General features: G+C 41.9%; 2 protein-coding genes across 4 annotated transcripts in view; both read right to left on the bottom strand.

Annotated features, from left to right (window-relative positions):
- Pip5k1b (phosphatidylinositol-4-phosphate 5-kinase type 1 beta) overlaps positions 1–17965 on the bottom strand; it is a 268382-nt gene that overhangs the window by 171262 nt on the left and 79155 nt on the right. The window contains exon 1 of one of the 3 annotated variants that reach the window (XM_055613853.1): positions 12404–12483. The exons of the other annotated variants lie outside the window; for them this stretch is intronic. The gene's annotated coding sequence lies outside the window, so the exon portion shown is untranslated. Of the gene's footprint in view, positions 1–12403; positions 12484–17965 lie in introns of those variants that run through there. 3 annotated transcript variants of the gene reach the window in all.
- On the bottom strand, positions 12944–15903 carry Pabir1 (PP2A Aalpha (PPP2R1A) and B55A (PPP2R2A) interacting phosphatase regulator 1). Its single transcript, XM_055613856.1, has one exon. It carries the CDS (start codon positions 15781–15783, stop codon positions 14923–14925), a length of 861 nt encoding a protein of 286 aa, XP_055469831.1. The 5' UTR covers positions 15784–15903; the 3' UTR covers positions 12944–14922.

The following is a 17965-nucleotide window of genomic DNA, read 5'->3' as shown; positions in this document are numbered from 1 at the left end:
TTTTCAATGCAAAGACAGCAATATGTACAGTGATCTTCAGCACATACAAAATCCAGAAGATACTGCATATTTTTGTGCATTTTTATCTCTTAATCTCTTTGTGGATCTTAATTTGCAAGTAATTAAATCCAAGTCAGGGGAAAAGTATGCCACTGAGACAGGAAATAGTTACAAGAACATCTGATTATGCCATATGAATGCCTCTTATTTTCTTGGATAAAATGGTTTAGAAATTTCCTAACTGAATAATAACAATTATCTTCTTTGAAAGAACAAAAGTACAGATAAATAAAAACATTAAATTAAAAAAATACACAAAATATGTAAATACACAAAAAAAACCAAAATATTACATTTTAAAACAAACATAGCGAATCTTGCTTGGTGCCCTTATTTTATAGCCATAAGCCTATCAGATGTAGGCTGGGTACAGTGTCACATGTTTTTAATCCCAGCGTGAGTCCGAGGTTGGTCTAGTTTACATGCGGAGATCCAGGCTAGTCAAGGTGACACAGAGAGAGCCCGTCTCAGAGAAAAACAACAACAACAAAACAAAAACCAAGGAAGCAAGTGCATGCCCCCAAGAAACATAATGTCATAAAATACATTATGCCGTTTTCATTGTATGTCACAAGATATATTAACTCCGATGTCAAAACCTTTATCTTTCTGAGATGTCTTAATGGACAGCTAGTGGAAATGTCTGGTATCTCAGCTATTATCTAGAAAATGTGAGATCTCGGCTTGCCCTAGCCATGGGAGATGAACGATGGTGACTTTAAACCTACTTTTAAGCCTATAAGACAGATGTCAACCTGGTCATCAGATTACTGTCCCCTATCCCCTCCAGCCGTTCAGCACTGAAGTCACAGAACCATCACTGATATCCCAGAACAATCAATCCCTAGCTCTGAATCTCTCTGATCACTCTGGTTTAAGAGGAGACCTCATAGCAGCATTTTCCTATAGACATTATCAAAACTCCCTAGTTTACATCAATGGACAAAAGCCTATTCCAGACTCATTTGAAAAAAAAAAAAAAAAAAAAAAAAAAAAAAAACTTTTTTCAGAAAAAAATTGGTTTATTTTTCCAGTGAAAAAAAAAATCTAAAAACAACTGCCAAAAATATCTCCCCAAAATAAGAAAGATTTTAAGAACAAAACAAAACTCAGTCAAGTTCACATGGCAGGCATTTTATATTGGCAAGGCCAATGCGGTTGGGTTTGAATGAGAATGGGGCCCCAGAGGCTCATATATTTGAATACTTGGTCTGCAATTCCTAGAACTGTTTGGGAAGGATTAGGAGGTGTGGCCTTGTTGTAGAAGGTATGTCTCTGATGGCGGGGCTGGGAGGTTTTAAGAGGCCACACCACTCCCCATTAGTTCTGTCTGCCTATACTTGTGGATAAAAATATAAGCTCCCAGCTATTGTTCTAGCACCACATCTGCCTGCCTGCTGCCATGCTTCCCACCGAGATGGTCACAGATTCACCATCCGGAACTGTAAGTCCCCAATAAATTCCTTGTTTTACCAGCTGCCTTGGCCATGATGTCTCTTCACAGCAATAGAAGAGTAACTAAGACAGCCAGAACATACTTGTGATTTTCAAATTTTAAGTTTGTTTACAGGATGCACATCAGAACAGTTTAAGTTTAAAAAAAAAATCTAAAAACTCCCCACAGACAGTAATAGTTATAGAAGAAAATAACATTCAACTATTATACCTGTAATAGGTTTGGGTATTTTTTTTTTTCCTGCTGTGACAAAATTCTGGAGGCAAATATTTATTTTGGCTCATTGAGTTAGAGTTTTCAGACCATCAAGGCTGGAAGGACATAAAGGAGCACAATGGTTCACACCACAATGGCCAAGAAGAGAGAAGATGCTTGTGTTAGAGGGCTCTCTTATTTCCTCCCTTTATTCCATCTGGGTTTCTAGCCCACTGAATGTTGCCACCCACATTTAAAGCAGTTCTGGCTCCCTTAATCATCTTCAGAGATGCCCTTTAAGGACACACCCAGAGGTGGGCTCCGTACTCTAGGTGCCTCTCAAGCCAATCAGGTTAACAAACAAGGCTAATACAGTGTATTGCAAACAAATACAGTGTATTGCAAGGGAAAGAAGCAATCAACAGAGACCAGTACGTAAAAACAAGACAGATAACATCAGTTAAATGCTCTCAGAGTTAGTGGTATGCCCACTGCTTTTCTGTTGATTGGGGAACCAGGATGATTTGCCTCTGTAACTTACAGGAGTTAGACCAATCCCTTGGACCTGACTGTTTTGAGCGTTGGGACCATTTGCTGCTCTGACTACTCCACATGACACATTGAGGGTATACTGCAACCACAGCTGCTTGCTACTGAAACCCAACTTGAGCCCAATAATACAACTACTTTTTAGCGATGATTGTTTCAAATAATCACATCAGATGCTTTCCCATCACAAGTCTTGCCAAGCTCTAGTGGTCGCTTTCTCCTGACATGGGCTACTGGGGACCACTTCCTAGTGGTCTAATAGAGGATTTATCCTTGGTGTAAACACAGTCCTCTATTTACATGGGGGGCTGTCCATAATTGGCATCTTTGCCACTGGCTTTGGCCTACTTGGCTCATTCTTTGAGTGAACTAGGAGACATTCTGCTGTGGTGCTACCAGCACTGTGACACTAGGTCCTTGAGCTTCTCTCAGGGGTCTTTTTCCCCCCCTAATTTTGATCTTTAATATTCATAGAAAAGGGAGTTGGAGAAATGGCTCAGAAGGTTAAGAGCACTGTCTGTTCTGCCAAAGGGTCTTGAGTTCAATTCCCAGCAGCACATGGTGGCTCACAACCATCTATCATGAGATATGGCGCCCTCTTCTGGCCTGCAGGCACACATGCAGGCAGAACACCGTATAAACAAACATCTTTTTAAAAATATTAATAGGAAGGGTTGAATTGGCCACACAAAGAGGCGATGGCAGAATCGGCAGCTGAGCAGGAACAGCTAGCGGCAGACCAAGACATGAGTCTGTGGGTCTCCATCACTGCGAAGAGCTTTTTCCTCTTACCTGCTCACGTTTCTCTTAGGCAGAGTAAAGAAAGCGACTGCCGGCCAACCCCAGGTGACAGGTTACAGTAACAGGCTATTTCCGTGTGAAAATAACATATGTGCATTTAATCACGGGGGTCCGAAATGATGAACGTGGGGAACAGTGGTAAGGCAGGAAATGTGGTTCTTTTCGTTTCTAGCTTTTAAATGGAAGCTTATCTTTTATATCCACAGGCTATGTCATTGCTTTTAGCCTACTTACTTTTTTTTTTACTTTTAACCTTATGCACCATATTCAGGAACATAGCATGACGGAAGTCTGTTCAAGAGTGAATGTGATTTAAGCGCCTCCTTTAAATTCAAGAAAGTTGATGAATTATGTTAAAAATCACGCCAATTTCCAAGCCAGGAAAAGGGGAACGATGAGGAGATACGCCGGCAGACTTCACAAGTGTCTGATAATCTCTGCGGAGTCCTGGGCCACTAGAGCTCGCTGCCCTAGACTGTGCAGCGTTGAGTTTGGCTGGAAGGTTTCCTGATGTCAACAACAGGTCCCTCAGGTGGAAAGCCTGTCAGGACACAGCACTGCAGCTCCACGAGCACCCAACGTGCGTCTGCCATCGCCAACAAACATGCACTGTGCTTTCTCCACAGCTCAGGGGCAGCAGAAGGGAAGAATAAACAAATGACCCTTCCCTCAGGAAATGGGCCACAAAGATAAGGAAATTCACATCATATATGCACGTGCATTTGTCTATTTCAGATCCCCATTTGTTTCGTTCTTAGGTTGCTCAATACTGTTACATGTCCTCTCCTTTCTGACCCCTATAATATTTCGAAGTAGAAACTACTCCCACTGAATAGGTGAGAAGACAGCAACTTAAGATTAATCTGCCTGAAGTGACAAAGCTGGGAAGGAAGAAAGGGAATGCAGTTTTACCAGTCTGTAGAGCCTGAGCTCTTTTTTTTTCCTATTTTTAAAATTTTTTTATTATTAATTACACTTTATTCACTTTGTATCCCCCCCATAAGCCCCTACCTCCTCCCCTCCCGATCCCACCCTCCCTTCCCCTTCTTCACTCATTTCCCTCCCCAACTCCACTGATAGGGGAGGTCCTCCTCTCCTCCCTTCTGACCTTAGTCTATCAGATCTCATCAGGAGTGGCTGCATTGTCATCCTCTGTGGCCTGGTAAGGCTGCTCCCCCCTCAGGGGGAGGTGATCAAAGAGCAAGCTCTTTTAACCCTCACACAGACTCACACACAGACACCCTCCTACAAACTCACACATGCTCACAAACAGATACCCCATATTCAGTCATATTCACATAAACTCATACACACAATTACATACAGATACCGTTACACACGCATACCACCCATGTACTCACATATGTACACACACATAGTCGCACATACATCAAACAAACACACCATGTGCTCACACAGAGATACATCATACACATCGACATACTTACATACCACACATGGACGGACACACGCACACACTCACATGCAGACACTTACATAGTTACAGATATCTACACACACACACACCACTCACAGGAAGACATGGAGAAAACAAAACAACAAAGAAAGGGTCCAGGTGACAGGCAGTTCAGAAATTCAGAGGGAGGGCTAGAGAGATGGCTCAGAGGTTACGTGCACTGACTGCTCTTCCAGAGGTCCTGTGTTCAATTCCCAGCAACCACATGGTGGCTCACCACCATCTATAATGAGATCTGATGCCCTCTTCTTGCATGCAAGTGTACACGCAGATAGAGCACTCATATACATAATATAAATAAATAAATCTTGAAAGAAAAAAAAAGAATTTCAGAGGGAACCCACACCCCCTAGAGCAGAAGAGTGAGGAGGCGTGCAGAGCAGACAGTACGTGATGGAGTGTGAAAGATCAAAATGCAACCTCAGGACTGAGATCAGTATTTCCAGAAGGCATTCTTCCTTGAGGTATGAACATGGCCCAACTGTCCCTAAGTCATCCGCAAAGGATCAGAACAGACTGACAAATTCTCCAGATGAAATCTAGTCTTCTTTTATGACTAGAATATATTCTGAGCAGTTCAAGGTAAGGAAAAGATCTTGGTCCTCTCTTCTCCCCTTATCCATCAATAACAACAATAATAAAACCCAATTCTCTCTCTAAATAAAACCTAAGCAGATCATGAACTACTTTAAAAATTTACAGCACTCACCCAAAGAAGAAAATGTCTTGAGGCTAAGAAACTAGGCCAAACTTACAGAAATAAGTGTGCCATGAGTATGAAACTAAATTTCAATTTACAAGTAGGAAAAAAATAAATGACATGTAAGGGAATATTTACTGTGAAGTGTTTAATAATAACTTATCAGGAAAGGAAGAAGGAGATAACCCTTTGCTTCAAATGATCTTTGGTCTTGAGGATTCAAGCCCTTCTTCAGATAGACTTTCCTCAATTCGACTTTTCTCCATCTGGTTTTCTCCCATCCAACTTTGTCCCGTCTGACTGGCTCTGCTCCTTCCCTCCTCTTCACCCCTCTCTAGTCAGGGTCCCACCTCTTGTGCTGCACTGAAACGCCTCTCATGCAATTGATCTGGAACTCCCATCACTGAGTCCCTGAGCTCAGGGATCAGTTCTCATCCCGACTGTCAGACCAGCTTCAGTGGACACACACAGGACCACTCAACAGGTCCATTTCTTCCCATTGCTTCTGGAGCGCAGTGCTTGGTCAGTTTTCAGCCTTCCCTCACTGCTCCTTCTCCATCTCTCTCCTCCTGACGTTTCACTGTGGTGGTGTACCCCAAGGCTTAGTTATCATTCTCTTTACGGATGCCTAACCCTTCAGCAGACTCATTTAATCTCAACTTGAAAGGCACCCACAGGTGGATGATTCCTGTGTGTTTGCAGGATCCTCTTTTCTGAACTCCAGACTTGGTCATCTGACTGCTTGTCCAACCCCACCCCCACCTGGATGATTAATAAAGATCACCTCCTTTATAAAAAAACATATCCAAATTATGGGTACCAATGACCTGTATTTCCACAACCCTAATCCCATTTCAGTCACAGATTTATTTCCAAATCTCAGCTAGTGGCAGCCCCAGTGCTTTCTGTTGCTCAGGCTCAAATCCGCATAATTGCTCTTGATTTCTCTCACCCTTGCTCCTGCCCACCTTAAACCTTCTGGCAAAATCTGTTTGCTCTACCTTTAAAATACATCTAGAATTTAACTATTCCACTGATGTCCCCAATATCAACCTTACCCAAGGCACCATTATCGCATACTTGGATTACTGGAAAGCCTCCTAATTGACCTCATTTCTACCCTGCCCTTTCCCCTAAATTGATTCTCAACTTTTCAAGAGTGTCCCTAAAACAGATCATACCACTTCTCTGCTTAGTCCCTGCAATGGCTCGCCCTCTCACTCACAGTCAAAGCCAATATCCTGTGCCACCTATGTTTAGACTCTACCCCATCACCTCTCTAACCTCCTCACAGCAAGTTCTCCTTTCAATAATTCTATTTCTGCCTCTTAGGCCTCCTTATGGTGCATCCTTTTTTTTTAAAAAAAATATTTATTTATTATTTATTATAATTTATTCAATTTGTATCCCAGCTGTAGCTTCCTCCCTCATCTTCTCCCAGTCCTACCCTCCCTCTCTCATCAACTCCCTGTCCCTCTCCAAGTCCACTAACAGGAGAGGTCCTCCTCACCTTCCATCTGACCCTAGCTTATCAGTTCTCATCAGGACTGGCTACAATGTCTTCCTCTGTGGCCTGGTAAGGCTGCACTCCTCAGGGGGAGGTGATCAAAGAGTCAGCCACTGAGTTCAGGTCAGAGACAGCCCCTGCTCTCCTTACTAGGGAAACCCACTTGGAGACTGTGCTGCCATGGGCTACATCTGTGCAGGGGTTCTAGGTCCTCTCCATGCATGGTCCTTGGTTAGAGTATAGTTCGTCTTAATACATAGTAGGTTACACTTCACATATGTATACACATATTCTCACTCCCCATTAGAATACAAACCAAATGTGTGTCCTCCTGAGCAGGAAGCTCTGTTTTTCACATTAATATAGCCTAAGAAACATTAATATATCCTACCAGCCAGTGGGAGGCTCCTAATAGGTTTTCACATCAGAACTGCTTAATGGATGAACGGCTAGTCTCTTAGGAAGCTATTAAGAGCTCAGCAATATGACTTCTTCCACTAAGAATATTACTGCATTCCTCACTTAAAGACACAGTGTTCCCACGTAAGTGCTTAATAACCAGTTTTTCAATCAATTTCTGTCACAGCCAGTGGAAGAAATAGAATCTCACCACAAATATCACAAAATCAAATTAAAAAAAACCAGTGTCACTCAATCATCCATGCAACCATTGATTCACCCACTTAATAAAAACTGGGGTAATTAATGTGCTGTGCTCAGGTGTTACGAATAAAAGTAAAGATTTAGTTCTAATTTTTGCATGGGGAAAGAGGCAAGGAAACACACAAATAAAATTCGGTCTGTTGTGGTTTTGACTAGATAAAGTCCTCTCTATAAAAGGATCCTCGGAGAGAGCCCCTGGAGGAGCAGGGACCATCAGAACCACTGTGTTTAAGGAGTTAAGGGGCCAACTGTGGTGTAGAAAGGCGGAGAGTCAGGTTAAGGAGAGGACAGATACACTTATCAGAAAGCACAGGCAGATGTGGGAACAGGAAGTACAGGCAACTGTGTGGGCAGTCCTGGAATGCAGGGGCTATGTGGAGGAGGAAAGGCTGTCTTCTCTCACACTGCTTGCTTTGATTTAATCTTAGAATTAAGTGGTAGTCATTAGAGGTGCACACTCAAGCTCATTTCAGAAGTCTCTGTAGTATGCAGTGTGGTAAACGAGGCCTTGAGGAAAGTCTGAAATTTTAACTCAGGTTGCAAGAATTTTGTTTTGTTTTGTTTTTTCAAATGGTAAGAGTGAATTTTAATTCTTGACCTCAAGTCACCAGTACTTAATACTATTACCATTATTTACCAATCCCTCCTCCAGTGGACTCAAAGGAGAGACCATCAAGAGAGCAACTTGAAGCAATTCTTAAACATGGCCTGATTTGTTTTGTTTTTGTTTTTCAAGTCAGGGCTTCTCTGTGTAGCCTTGACTGTCCTTTTGTAGACCAAGCTGGCCTTGAAATAGCAGAGATCTGTCTACCTCTGCCTCCCCAATTACAAGTTTGTGCCACCACGCCTTGCTCTGACTTTAAATCTTGGAGGAGGTGAAACAGAATAAATAAATGTTCAAGGAAGCCATGTTGTCACTCTATTCACAGGAGGGTCTGGTGTGACCACTCCAGACAACACTTACCATTGCTAAATAGATAAATAAGTAAGTAAGTAAGTAAGTAAGTAAGTAAATAAATAAATAAATAAATAAATGTCTGCTCCCTCAGTGACAGGTCATAGACCTCACTTGAAGGGACAGACACCAACTCTGAATAGCCACTTGTCCCTCGAGTTTCAAGGAGTTTGCAATGCAACACTGAAATCTTTCTTTGTCCTTTAAGGGGAAAGGAAAATGATTTCCTCCAACAACCATCTTGCTTTGCTAGGGCACAAAAGCTCTTTCTCCATTGTTGTTTTTCACTGCCTCCTGGTTAGCCATGCCTTAGATGGTAGTCAGGAAATGGGGACCCCAGTAAACAGCTGGAAAACGAACCAGAGTAATTCTGCCTCACTACTGCAGATGGGTGAAGATGGGCTTTCCGGGTTGCAGTTTGAAATGCTGCCGTACAGTTGTTAATGAGTGATATTTATATTGCTATGAGGATTTAATCTAGAAGTTCAAAATGAACAAACTAAAAATCAGGAACAAAAGTTTTGTGAATTTAGCTACAAAATACATTATAGCTGCCTCTTTTTCTTTCTTTTCTTTTCCTTTTCTTTCTTTTTTTTAAAATCAAGTCAAGGTTTTTTTGTGTAGCCCTAGAACTTAATCTGTAAACTAGACTGGCCTCAGAGAGAACTGAGAGAACTCAAGAGATCTGTGCCTCTTTAGTGCTGGCATTAAATGTGTAGAAAAGGGTGTTTTTGTTTTGTTTTGTTTCAGTAGTGCAGGAGTAAGGAGAGAAGACTCAAATTGGTTCTTGCTTTTGTTTCCTAGGAACGGTAAATACAAAAACAATTGAGTCAATTCAAATTTTAATATAACAAAATCTATGAATAGGTATTCAACAGAATAACAAATCTTATATTTATTTAAACAAAAACCATAAAAAAAACTAAGAGTAAGAGTTGGGTATCTCTTATGTTTCAAATAGGAAATCAATTTAAAATGCAGAGCTTAGGGAGGATTTCATTACATATACTTCAATATTTCACCTGATATTTTCCTTTAACACAATAATGATACTGAAAGGTGTCATTTTTTATAAATACATGATTTGATTAAAAAATAGAGGTGGTAACACTAACACAATTATTAAGTGCACTAACTAGCTGGGAAGGAGGGTCTTATCAAATAAATTATCAAGGAAAAACAAAAAGGAGCCAAACTCAAGGGGAAAAAATTAAAAATGGGACTTGAGAAAATAAATGTGATTTTCTTATCTGTAATTTATAGTATCTGCCTTAGAGAACATTTGTGAGGATAAACAATCTCTCTCTCTCCTCTCTCTCAGTGTGTGTTTAATGAAAATGTCTGAACACATACTGAACATTGAGATCTACCAGATGTAAATAATTATAATATTGATACTAATTATTGTCAACAAAATTTATGTTATTAGATGACTCTGGCTTCCTCATTCGGGAAGGCAAAATTTGAGAAAATTGTCATCTGAAAATCTTGGCTGCTGGGCACTAATAGCCTTATTTCACTGAAGAAAGTACCCAAGGTTTCTCAAGTCCGGAGGAAGCAGCGGCTGTGAGAGAAGGATCAGTGTTCTGGATTTGTAAAGCAAGGATGATAGCTAAAAAGGAGAAATAGGATTTGTTCTCCATTTCCAGTGAGCTGGACATGAATCCAGGGGAAGTTACAGAAGGAAATAACTGCTCAGAAGCGCACAATAATGTCAGCTATCAATTTAAATTCAATGTTCCTTCATTGTTAGCACTGTTGTTATGGCCTTGCATCCACTGACCACAGCAACCTGGCTCTGCAGTTTGTTCATAATGACTGCAAACAGCAGTGCAGCTTCCAGCTTGGGATTCACAGCAAGTGTCCTCACCACTCTGCCTTTATTTCTCCATTTAGATAGCAAGGCCCTGGGGCTGGAGAGATGGCTCAATGCTTAAGAGCAGTGGTTGCTCTTCCAAATGGACCTGGGTTCAATTCCTATGTACCCATATAGCAGCTCACAACTGTCTGTAATTCCAGTTCCAAGAGATCTGACACTCTCACAACAATGTACATAAAATAAAGTGAAATAATTAGAAGAAAAGAAGACAAAGGCCTGGATGGCATTCATCTCAGATAAATGGTAAAATGATCATACTGAAAACTAGCTCCTAAAAAATAAAATGCTGGATGCACAGAAAGCACTTCATTTATTTTATCTAAAGACTATTTTAAGTTTCCAGAAAAAAATTACTTAGATGTCAACAAACTGTGTCGTGGCTGTCAGGAGCAGTATGACATCACAGTCTGTTAAGTAAGTGGAATGAAGGTAGAAGCTTGCCTTTTGGACTGCTCTTCTAGTTAAATAAAATCATCTGTTTAAAAAAAAAATGGTGCAAAGTGCCACAGAGACCAGGTTCTCCACATACTTGGGGATGACAGATTATAAAGATTAAACCCTTTATAGGCGGGGTGGTCCATCACTTATCATCCCTTCTCTGACCATCCTCAAGGCTTCTTAGACAACTACACTTTCCAAGGAACAACTTTGTCACAATACACTTTAACTAGTACCTAAAATAGCTGATTCCCAAACCTAGTCAATTCAACCCACTTCTTTGTGCTTATCCAAATGAAATTCAGTGTGGCCTGGTTAGCCTCCTAGTCATTCTTCAGCCTCTCCTTTACAGATTTTCAGGTCATTAAGTATTTAATTCACTCTTGACTCTTCTCACAAATATCCTATGTTCCTCATTAATTGGAAGACTGAAGGAAGCAGATACAAATTCTATCCACTACTGATCATATACGTACATACGTACATATATATATTTCTTCCCCACAGCTCTGTACCTCTAAACTGATTTAAAACTAAGTCAACAGCTGCAAGTGTCTTTGCTCAGTCTTTCCCTAAGTTCAGACTCCCCGTTTCCCTGTAAACTATCTCAAGTGGTCTCTTCAGGTAAGATAGGTAATGGCTTGACCCAATCAGTGTGAATCACCAGAAGGCAACCTGCTGCAGGTCCTTCTGAAGGGCAAGTGCTTTTAAGTATGCTTAAAGGTCCCAGCATCCAGCAGCCTCAGGTTTGGTAACCATCGTGATTTCTTTCATTCACAATATATTTTTTTTAACAGTCACAATAAAAGAAAATATATCGCAGAAGTTTATTAGATATGGCAAATGGACTTTTAACTAAGTGCTGTTAATTGCTTTATGTCAGAATTTATGAACTGTCAATACTAGAGTCTTAAAAATGTGTTTTGGAAGAGAATGTCCATGTGAGCTTAGGAGGAATGGTTGAAGTTGCTATGGTGATGTAAATTACCTATACAAACTCTTAGAGCCTTAGCTTATTTAAGATTTACCACCCATAAAAAAGCAGCAGCTATGGAATATAAAGGCTTTCATGCTTTGTAGAAAAATGACCTGGCAAAGGATATGGGTAAGAGCAAATACCAGGCATTTAAAAAAGCAGAAAGTGGGGGCTAGAGAGATGGCTCAAAGTTTAAGAGCACTGGCTGCTCTTCCAGAGGACCTGAATTTTATTCCCAGCACTCATGTGGAAGCTCACAACTGGCTGTAACTCCAGTTACAGAGGACTGGATTAGAGGCCCTTTTTGGGCCTCAACTGACACCAGGTGTGCATATGATGTAGACATATATACAGGCAAACACCCATACAACACATAAATAAATAAAATTTAAAAAACTTAAAGAGGAAAGCTAGCTAGTGAGGGTGTGACAAAAACACAAGGGAAAAGGCCCCTTTAGAAGTCCCTGAGCCAAAACTGATTCATTTTGGTATACTCTTAAAACCAATAGGAAACAAACAATTCTAACAGAGTAACTGAGCAAAAGAACAGATAGCAGCTGGGAACGAGCATGCTGAGCAGTGGGAGAGAAGCCCAAGAAGGATACAATAGCCTAGATCTTGCTGGCAGCAGAGATTGAAACCAGGAGTTAGATTCCAGGAGATAAAATCAGTAAGACTTGGTGAGTGATTCACATGGGGCAAAAGAAATGCTGCCATTGCATATTGATTCCCTGCCCCTACACACACATGTATGCAGGCAAATGCAGAGCAACACATCCACGGAGTTCACACCAAACTTTCAGCAGGTGTTACCTGCAGAGAGAAGTAATGAATTTTACATAGTAAATGGCAGGTAAGCTTGTTTTTAAACATATACACATATACATTACGTAAATATTTTGTAATCCATATATACACACTGTTTTCAGTGAGACTTCACGTGGAATTAAAAACGGGGGCGGAGGCAGAGAAGGCTGGCTTGATATGGGTAAATTTAGGCTCCTGCTGCCAAGTTCCATCCTTTGACGAACTGTGAATGGAGACAATCAACTCACAAACTGTTTTCTGACCTCCACGTGTACGCACGCACGTTGAAGGTGTAAACATGTAAGTCAATTTAAGGGTTGTCAGGTAGTCTATCAGCAGAAGGAAGGAGGTGAGTACTGAGATGAGAGGACTGAAGTCACTTCAGGGAACGGCCAGAACTAAAGAACTTACAGGACTGTCTAATCTATAAGGCTACAGAAGATAGAGTTTTTGAGCATGAAACTGAAAAAAAACCAAAACAACCCAATATACTGTAAAAAGATCATTCTTGAGTAAGCGTGACCATCAAGCCCAAAGGGAGGTGAGACACAGGCAGGCAGGTGACAGGGGAGCTGGAGTGGGATCTGAAATAGAGTTAAGAAGAAACTGACAGAATATTACATACGTGTAATAGGAAGGCATCAGATGTGTCAATGGCATACAGTTTAGGAAATGAGGCAAGTATGGAACTGACCTGTGAGAACACATTAAGTGTGGAGGTGAACTCTGATAAAGTTACTCTGAAAGCAGCACAAGGCACCCAACAGGAAATTGGATGTGTAGGTTTAAGCTGAGGAACAATCAGGATAGAAACACAAGTACAACATACTGACACAATCTTACCCTTGATGGCATTTCACTGAAACTTGATGCAACTGTCAAGAGTTGGCCAGTTCTATTTATTCTCATAGTTGTAAAATTTCCACATAATTGTTAAAGTCTGTAGGCGACGATTACTAAAAAGTAGGAATTTTTGTCATGGTCTTTCTTAAAGTATTTTTTAACCTTTTTTTTTTTTTTTTTTTTTTGGTCTGTTATTCGAGTTATCTGTCTGCCTTATCTATCTAGAAGTATTGTAAAGAATAATAATATAGAAAGCATTTACTGTTTATCTTAATTGTAAAAGAAAAGCACCCCACAATTCCACCTCTAAAAAAATCTAAATAATGATTTATGGATGTGACTGTCCACTGATCTCTTGCACATCATCAGGCTTTAACTAACTAAATTTCTAATGCTGTTACTATAGCTCCAACCACAGAGATGTATCACATTGTCAGAAATCCAAGTCAGAGGTACCTTTGTCTAACCATGCCCTGGCTTGGCAGGAGGCGGGAAATACCTGTTGGCAAGGAAACAGTTGCTTCCTTCCTGATTAAGGGAAAAGTATGAAGGTGACAGATAGGCAGAGCAGAAAAGCAGCCAAATGCTGCTCTGGCTTCTCATTGGCAAGAAATTTTAAGAACAGAGACACGACTGGATAGCTTAAAGTCTACCAATGATTAAGAGAATATTGTCTGGATGTTCTCCCAACACTCAACAGGGCTTCCCACACATTTACATTTCACAAATGTTTGAAATGGTAGCAAGAGCCTTGCTGTTGCCTATCTAATGTGAGCTGAGACTACAAGGCACTGTCCCATTGCACATTTAGGATTATAGTCAAAAGAATGCACTTTATGGTTAAAAATGTTTTCCAAAAGAATCTTTTCATTTTTGTTATTATATTGTGACTTACTATAGTTACCATTAAATTTTCGTTAGAAAATGTCCTTCTTAAATGTTTGCTTTTATATACTTTATAATTTTAAAATATTTGCTGCAAAGTGTTATAATTTCTCCTTTTATCATTTTCCCCTCCCATCCACTTTTGTGCCTAACACATTAAATATCCAAGGACTCCAGGTTAAACAAGACAACCAATGGACTGATATGACTAACTTTTTTTTTTTTAAAGCGGTAAGTAGGTAAGTTCTTCAGTAGATAGAAAACAGCAATCATTGAAAACATTAAAAATTAGTGTGCCATGAACTATGGAATTTTAAAACATCAGTTTACTAAACTGAAATTCAACATTTATATTTTCATCAGAACTTAATAATCCCATAAATAAATAGAGCTCTCAATTATTTAAAAAATCAAGGGATAACATATGTATTTAAGACATATTAGCAGCGTAAAATGTATGCTTCAACACACTTATTGATAAAAAGTCCGAAAATATTACTACACTGAATTCAAGGGCATCTGCAGGAACCTGACATAGAAATTCTCTAGAATAACATTTCAGGAATTTCCAAAAAAGAGGGAAGAGTCAAATATGAAACAGCCTCAACTTAATCGACAAAGTTCAGTGCTTGCTCTAACTTGATTTTTTTTTCTTTTTCTTTTTTCCAATTTTTTTTCCTTTTTTTTTTTTTTTTTTTTTGTCTCTCCATTGGGGAGGGGGGGGTCGTGAATCACTTAGACGAAAGTTCATCTACTGGGATAAAGGGGGAGGCTGCTTGGGCAGGCGACACAGGAGAGTCGGTGGTAGTGCTGACTTTAGCTGGTGAGTTACAGGAAGATCCGGCACTGCTGCTGTTTCCATCCAGGGTATCGGAAGAGACACACACTCCGGGGTCTGACAGCTGTGCAACGTCAGAAGAAAGCATGTTGGTGATACCCTGGAAAAATCTCTTTGGCTGATAATCAGTTTCCATTTCACATTTTCTTTTCAATGGTCCAAGAACACTTGGTCTAATGCAGTTGATGGGACTCTGGCTTCTCCGGGTAGTAAATCGGGTGGTTGGGCTGGGAATCGGGCTTGGAGGCAATCCGTTGCTACTCACAAAACTTTGCAAGGACGGTGAAAAACACTGCTTCCCAATTCCCCGGGTGGGTGACGGTGCTGGAGACACCGGAATAAAATCGATGCGCTTTGGGGAGGCGGATTTCTCCACGTCGTTGTCACTCAGGCTGAAACTTTCCTCCCAGGAGTGGCTTATCTGCATTGCGGTCTGCACCTCGCGCTCGTGGACCGTCTCTCGGTTGATCAGGTCCATGCCCTCCTCCTGTTTGATCTGGTGCAGGCGGCTGCTGTGCATTCGCACCGGCGAGGCCGGGAGCAGCAGGCCGTGGCGGCTCGGGAACGTCGTGCTATTCCGCCTGGCGCTGGGCGCCTCGGCCTGGAACACCGGCGAGGAGTCGCTGAGGCCGTGGATTAGGGGGGCGCTGTTAGACCTCCGGAGGCCCCCGCCGCCCGGGCCGCCGCCCTCCGCCGGGCTCCCGCCCGTGCCCGCGGGCAGCTCCAGGTCCAGCTCCATCTTCTCCTGAGCCATGTCGCGGCAGGGAGGCGGGGGCGGTGCTCAGTCAGGGTCCTAGGATTCCCATTCCCCGCGGCCCAAGGCCGCCGCCGCTGCCGCCGCCTTCGAGAATCTGTCAGCGGGCTCGCGTCTCTGCGCAGGCGTGCCCCTCCGCGCAGGCGCCCTGACACGCCCGTCCCCGCGGCGCCAGCTTAACGCGTCATCGACACGGCGCCGCGGCGGGGGAAGGCGAGCAGGCTAGTCAGTTCGTTCCTTCCGCAAATAGTCGCTGGGCGCGGGCCCGCGAGAAGGCAGGTTGTAAAGGCCGGGGCATTCATAACTGTATGTTTATGGAGCAAGTAGGAGCTCAGGAAGACAGGCCCTCGGTGATGTGGGGCTTTATGATGGGGCGTGGTCTAGACTAGATGAGCTTCCCGCAGACAAGGGGCACAGTCTTCCGAAATCTAAAGGAGGCAAATCTAACGGAGCTTTGTAAAACTGTCCTGGAAGCACCCAGCAAGGTGGCAGACGGGAACCAGAAGGAGAGGGGTGTTAGCCCGGGAGTGGACAAGAGCAGGTTCTGGGCTTTCTGGAGAACAATGAAAACTCCCAGGCATTCTCAAGGAAGGGTAGAGGGTACGGTAGCAGCCGAACTGTTCGTTGGCTGCGGTATGGGTAACGAGACATAGGGAATTAGCACCTACAGGAAGAAGCCAAAAAGGAGGGTAGTTTACACTAAGGCAGAGTCCGGGAGGGACGTGGAAGAGAATAGCATACTTAAGGCGGTTGGAAGAAGGAAACTGTGACTTTTTTTTTTTTTTTTTAAGTTCTCATACTTCTGCCGCTAACCATGTATTTTCTGATGTTCACTCGGCGTGGGGATTAAATGTAAGGGGAAAAAAAGTAACAGGTTTTGGCTTCTGTAAGTAGTATAAAACTCTGTGTCTCATTAATAGCAGGATTATATTTGCTCATTTATTCAGTCACGTCTCCTATCCCAGCATACCTACTTACTAGGTACCAGGTACTGTGTGCTAGGAAATGAGACTTGTGTGAGGACATTTAGTTTCTACTGGGTGGGAGTGGGAAATGACAAAATAGGAGACTTTTGATGGCAAGCCTTTGGGGGTAAAAATAGTATTGTGTGGTAGAGCACTACCCATAGAAGTTAAGGGGGCAATTAGGTGGAGTTGAGTCGTGAATAACAAGTCCTGTGGACTGCTGGGAGTTGAGTGTTCCAACCAGTGTTAAAGGCATCCACTGGACTGGGGATGTACGGGGAAAGAAAATACGTGATGGGGACAGTGACCTGAGAGGGCAAAGGAATGAGTACCTCACTCTATGATTACAAGCCACTGAGGAGTATTAGGTAGGAGAATAATGGGGGTTTGTGCTTTATTTCTAGATTATTGGTTGAAATGGAATCTCACTGTGTTGTTGCTCAGGCCAATCCCAAACTCTTGGGCTCCAGTGATCACCTCAGTACCTAAGGAAGTAGGACTAAGGGCATAGAGTGCCACACTCAGCTTGGTTTATGCTTCAAACAGCAGTATGGCCACATAGAATATGAGCAGAAAGAGGGCAGGAGGCAAGAGTAGAGGCCAAAAGATAAATTAGGAAGCTACTTGGGAGAGTGGAGTACTAGACTCGGGTTGTACATGTAGTAGTGGTGAGAACTGGATGGGCTCAGTATGATCTGGGGATCAGTGAGTAAGACTTGCCAATAGATTAAATTTAGGTGTTCAAAGAAATAGGTAATTTAGATGGTAATATCAAATACATAGGAAAGGTTCACAGGGCTGGAAATGAAGAGTTCAGTTTTGGTGGGATTGAGTAAGTATAGATATAAATGTGGCCACTTTGAATTTAGAGTAATCTCTTTCAGCTGAAGGAAGTAAGATACAGAGGTCAGTGACATTCAGCATCACACAGCTTGTAATGGTGGGAACCAACACTAGAATCCAAGTCTCCTGTTTCCCAGTCCATATGTCTTTCCACTTGGTCTCAAACAGGTTTTATTTGAAGTTCCTAATAAATATGGGTGCTGAACATAAAATAACACCAGTATTCATACCTGTTATAGAATTAATTTACATGATGCCATATCCCATTATATCACAACAGCCTCATGGGATAGGTATTATTGATCCCAATTTTTCAGGGAAAACCAGAGATTTAGTAATACCCACCTGGCCTTTGTGGATACAACACCTTTGCA

The sequence above is a fragment of the Psammomys obesus genome, unplaced genomic scaffold (genome assembly GCF_907164565.1).
Source record: "Psammomys obesus unplaced genomic scaffold, mPsaObe1.curated_primary_1811, whole genome shotgun sequence".
Lineage (NCBI taxonomy): Eukaryota > Metazoa > Chordata > Mammalia > Rodentia > Muridae > Psammomys > Psammomys obesus.
This window is presented reverse-complemented; position numbering and strand designations above follow the sequence as displayed.

Excerpts from the sequence above, each read along its gene's own strand:
- Pabir1 (XM_055613856.1), bottom strand. The coding sequence starts at position 15,783 with ATGGCTCAGGAGAAGATGGAGCTGGACCTGGAGCTGCCCGCGGGCACG.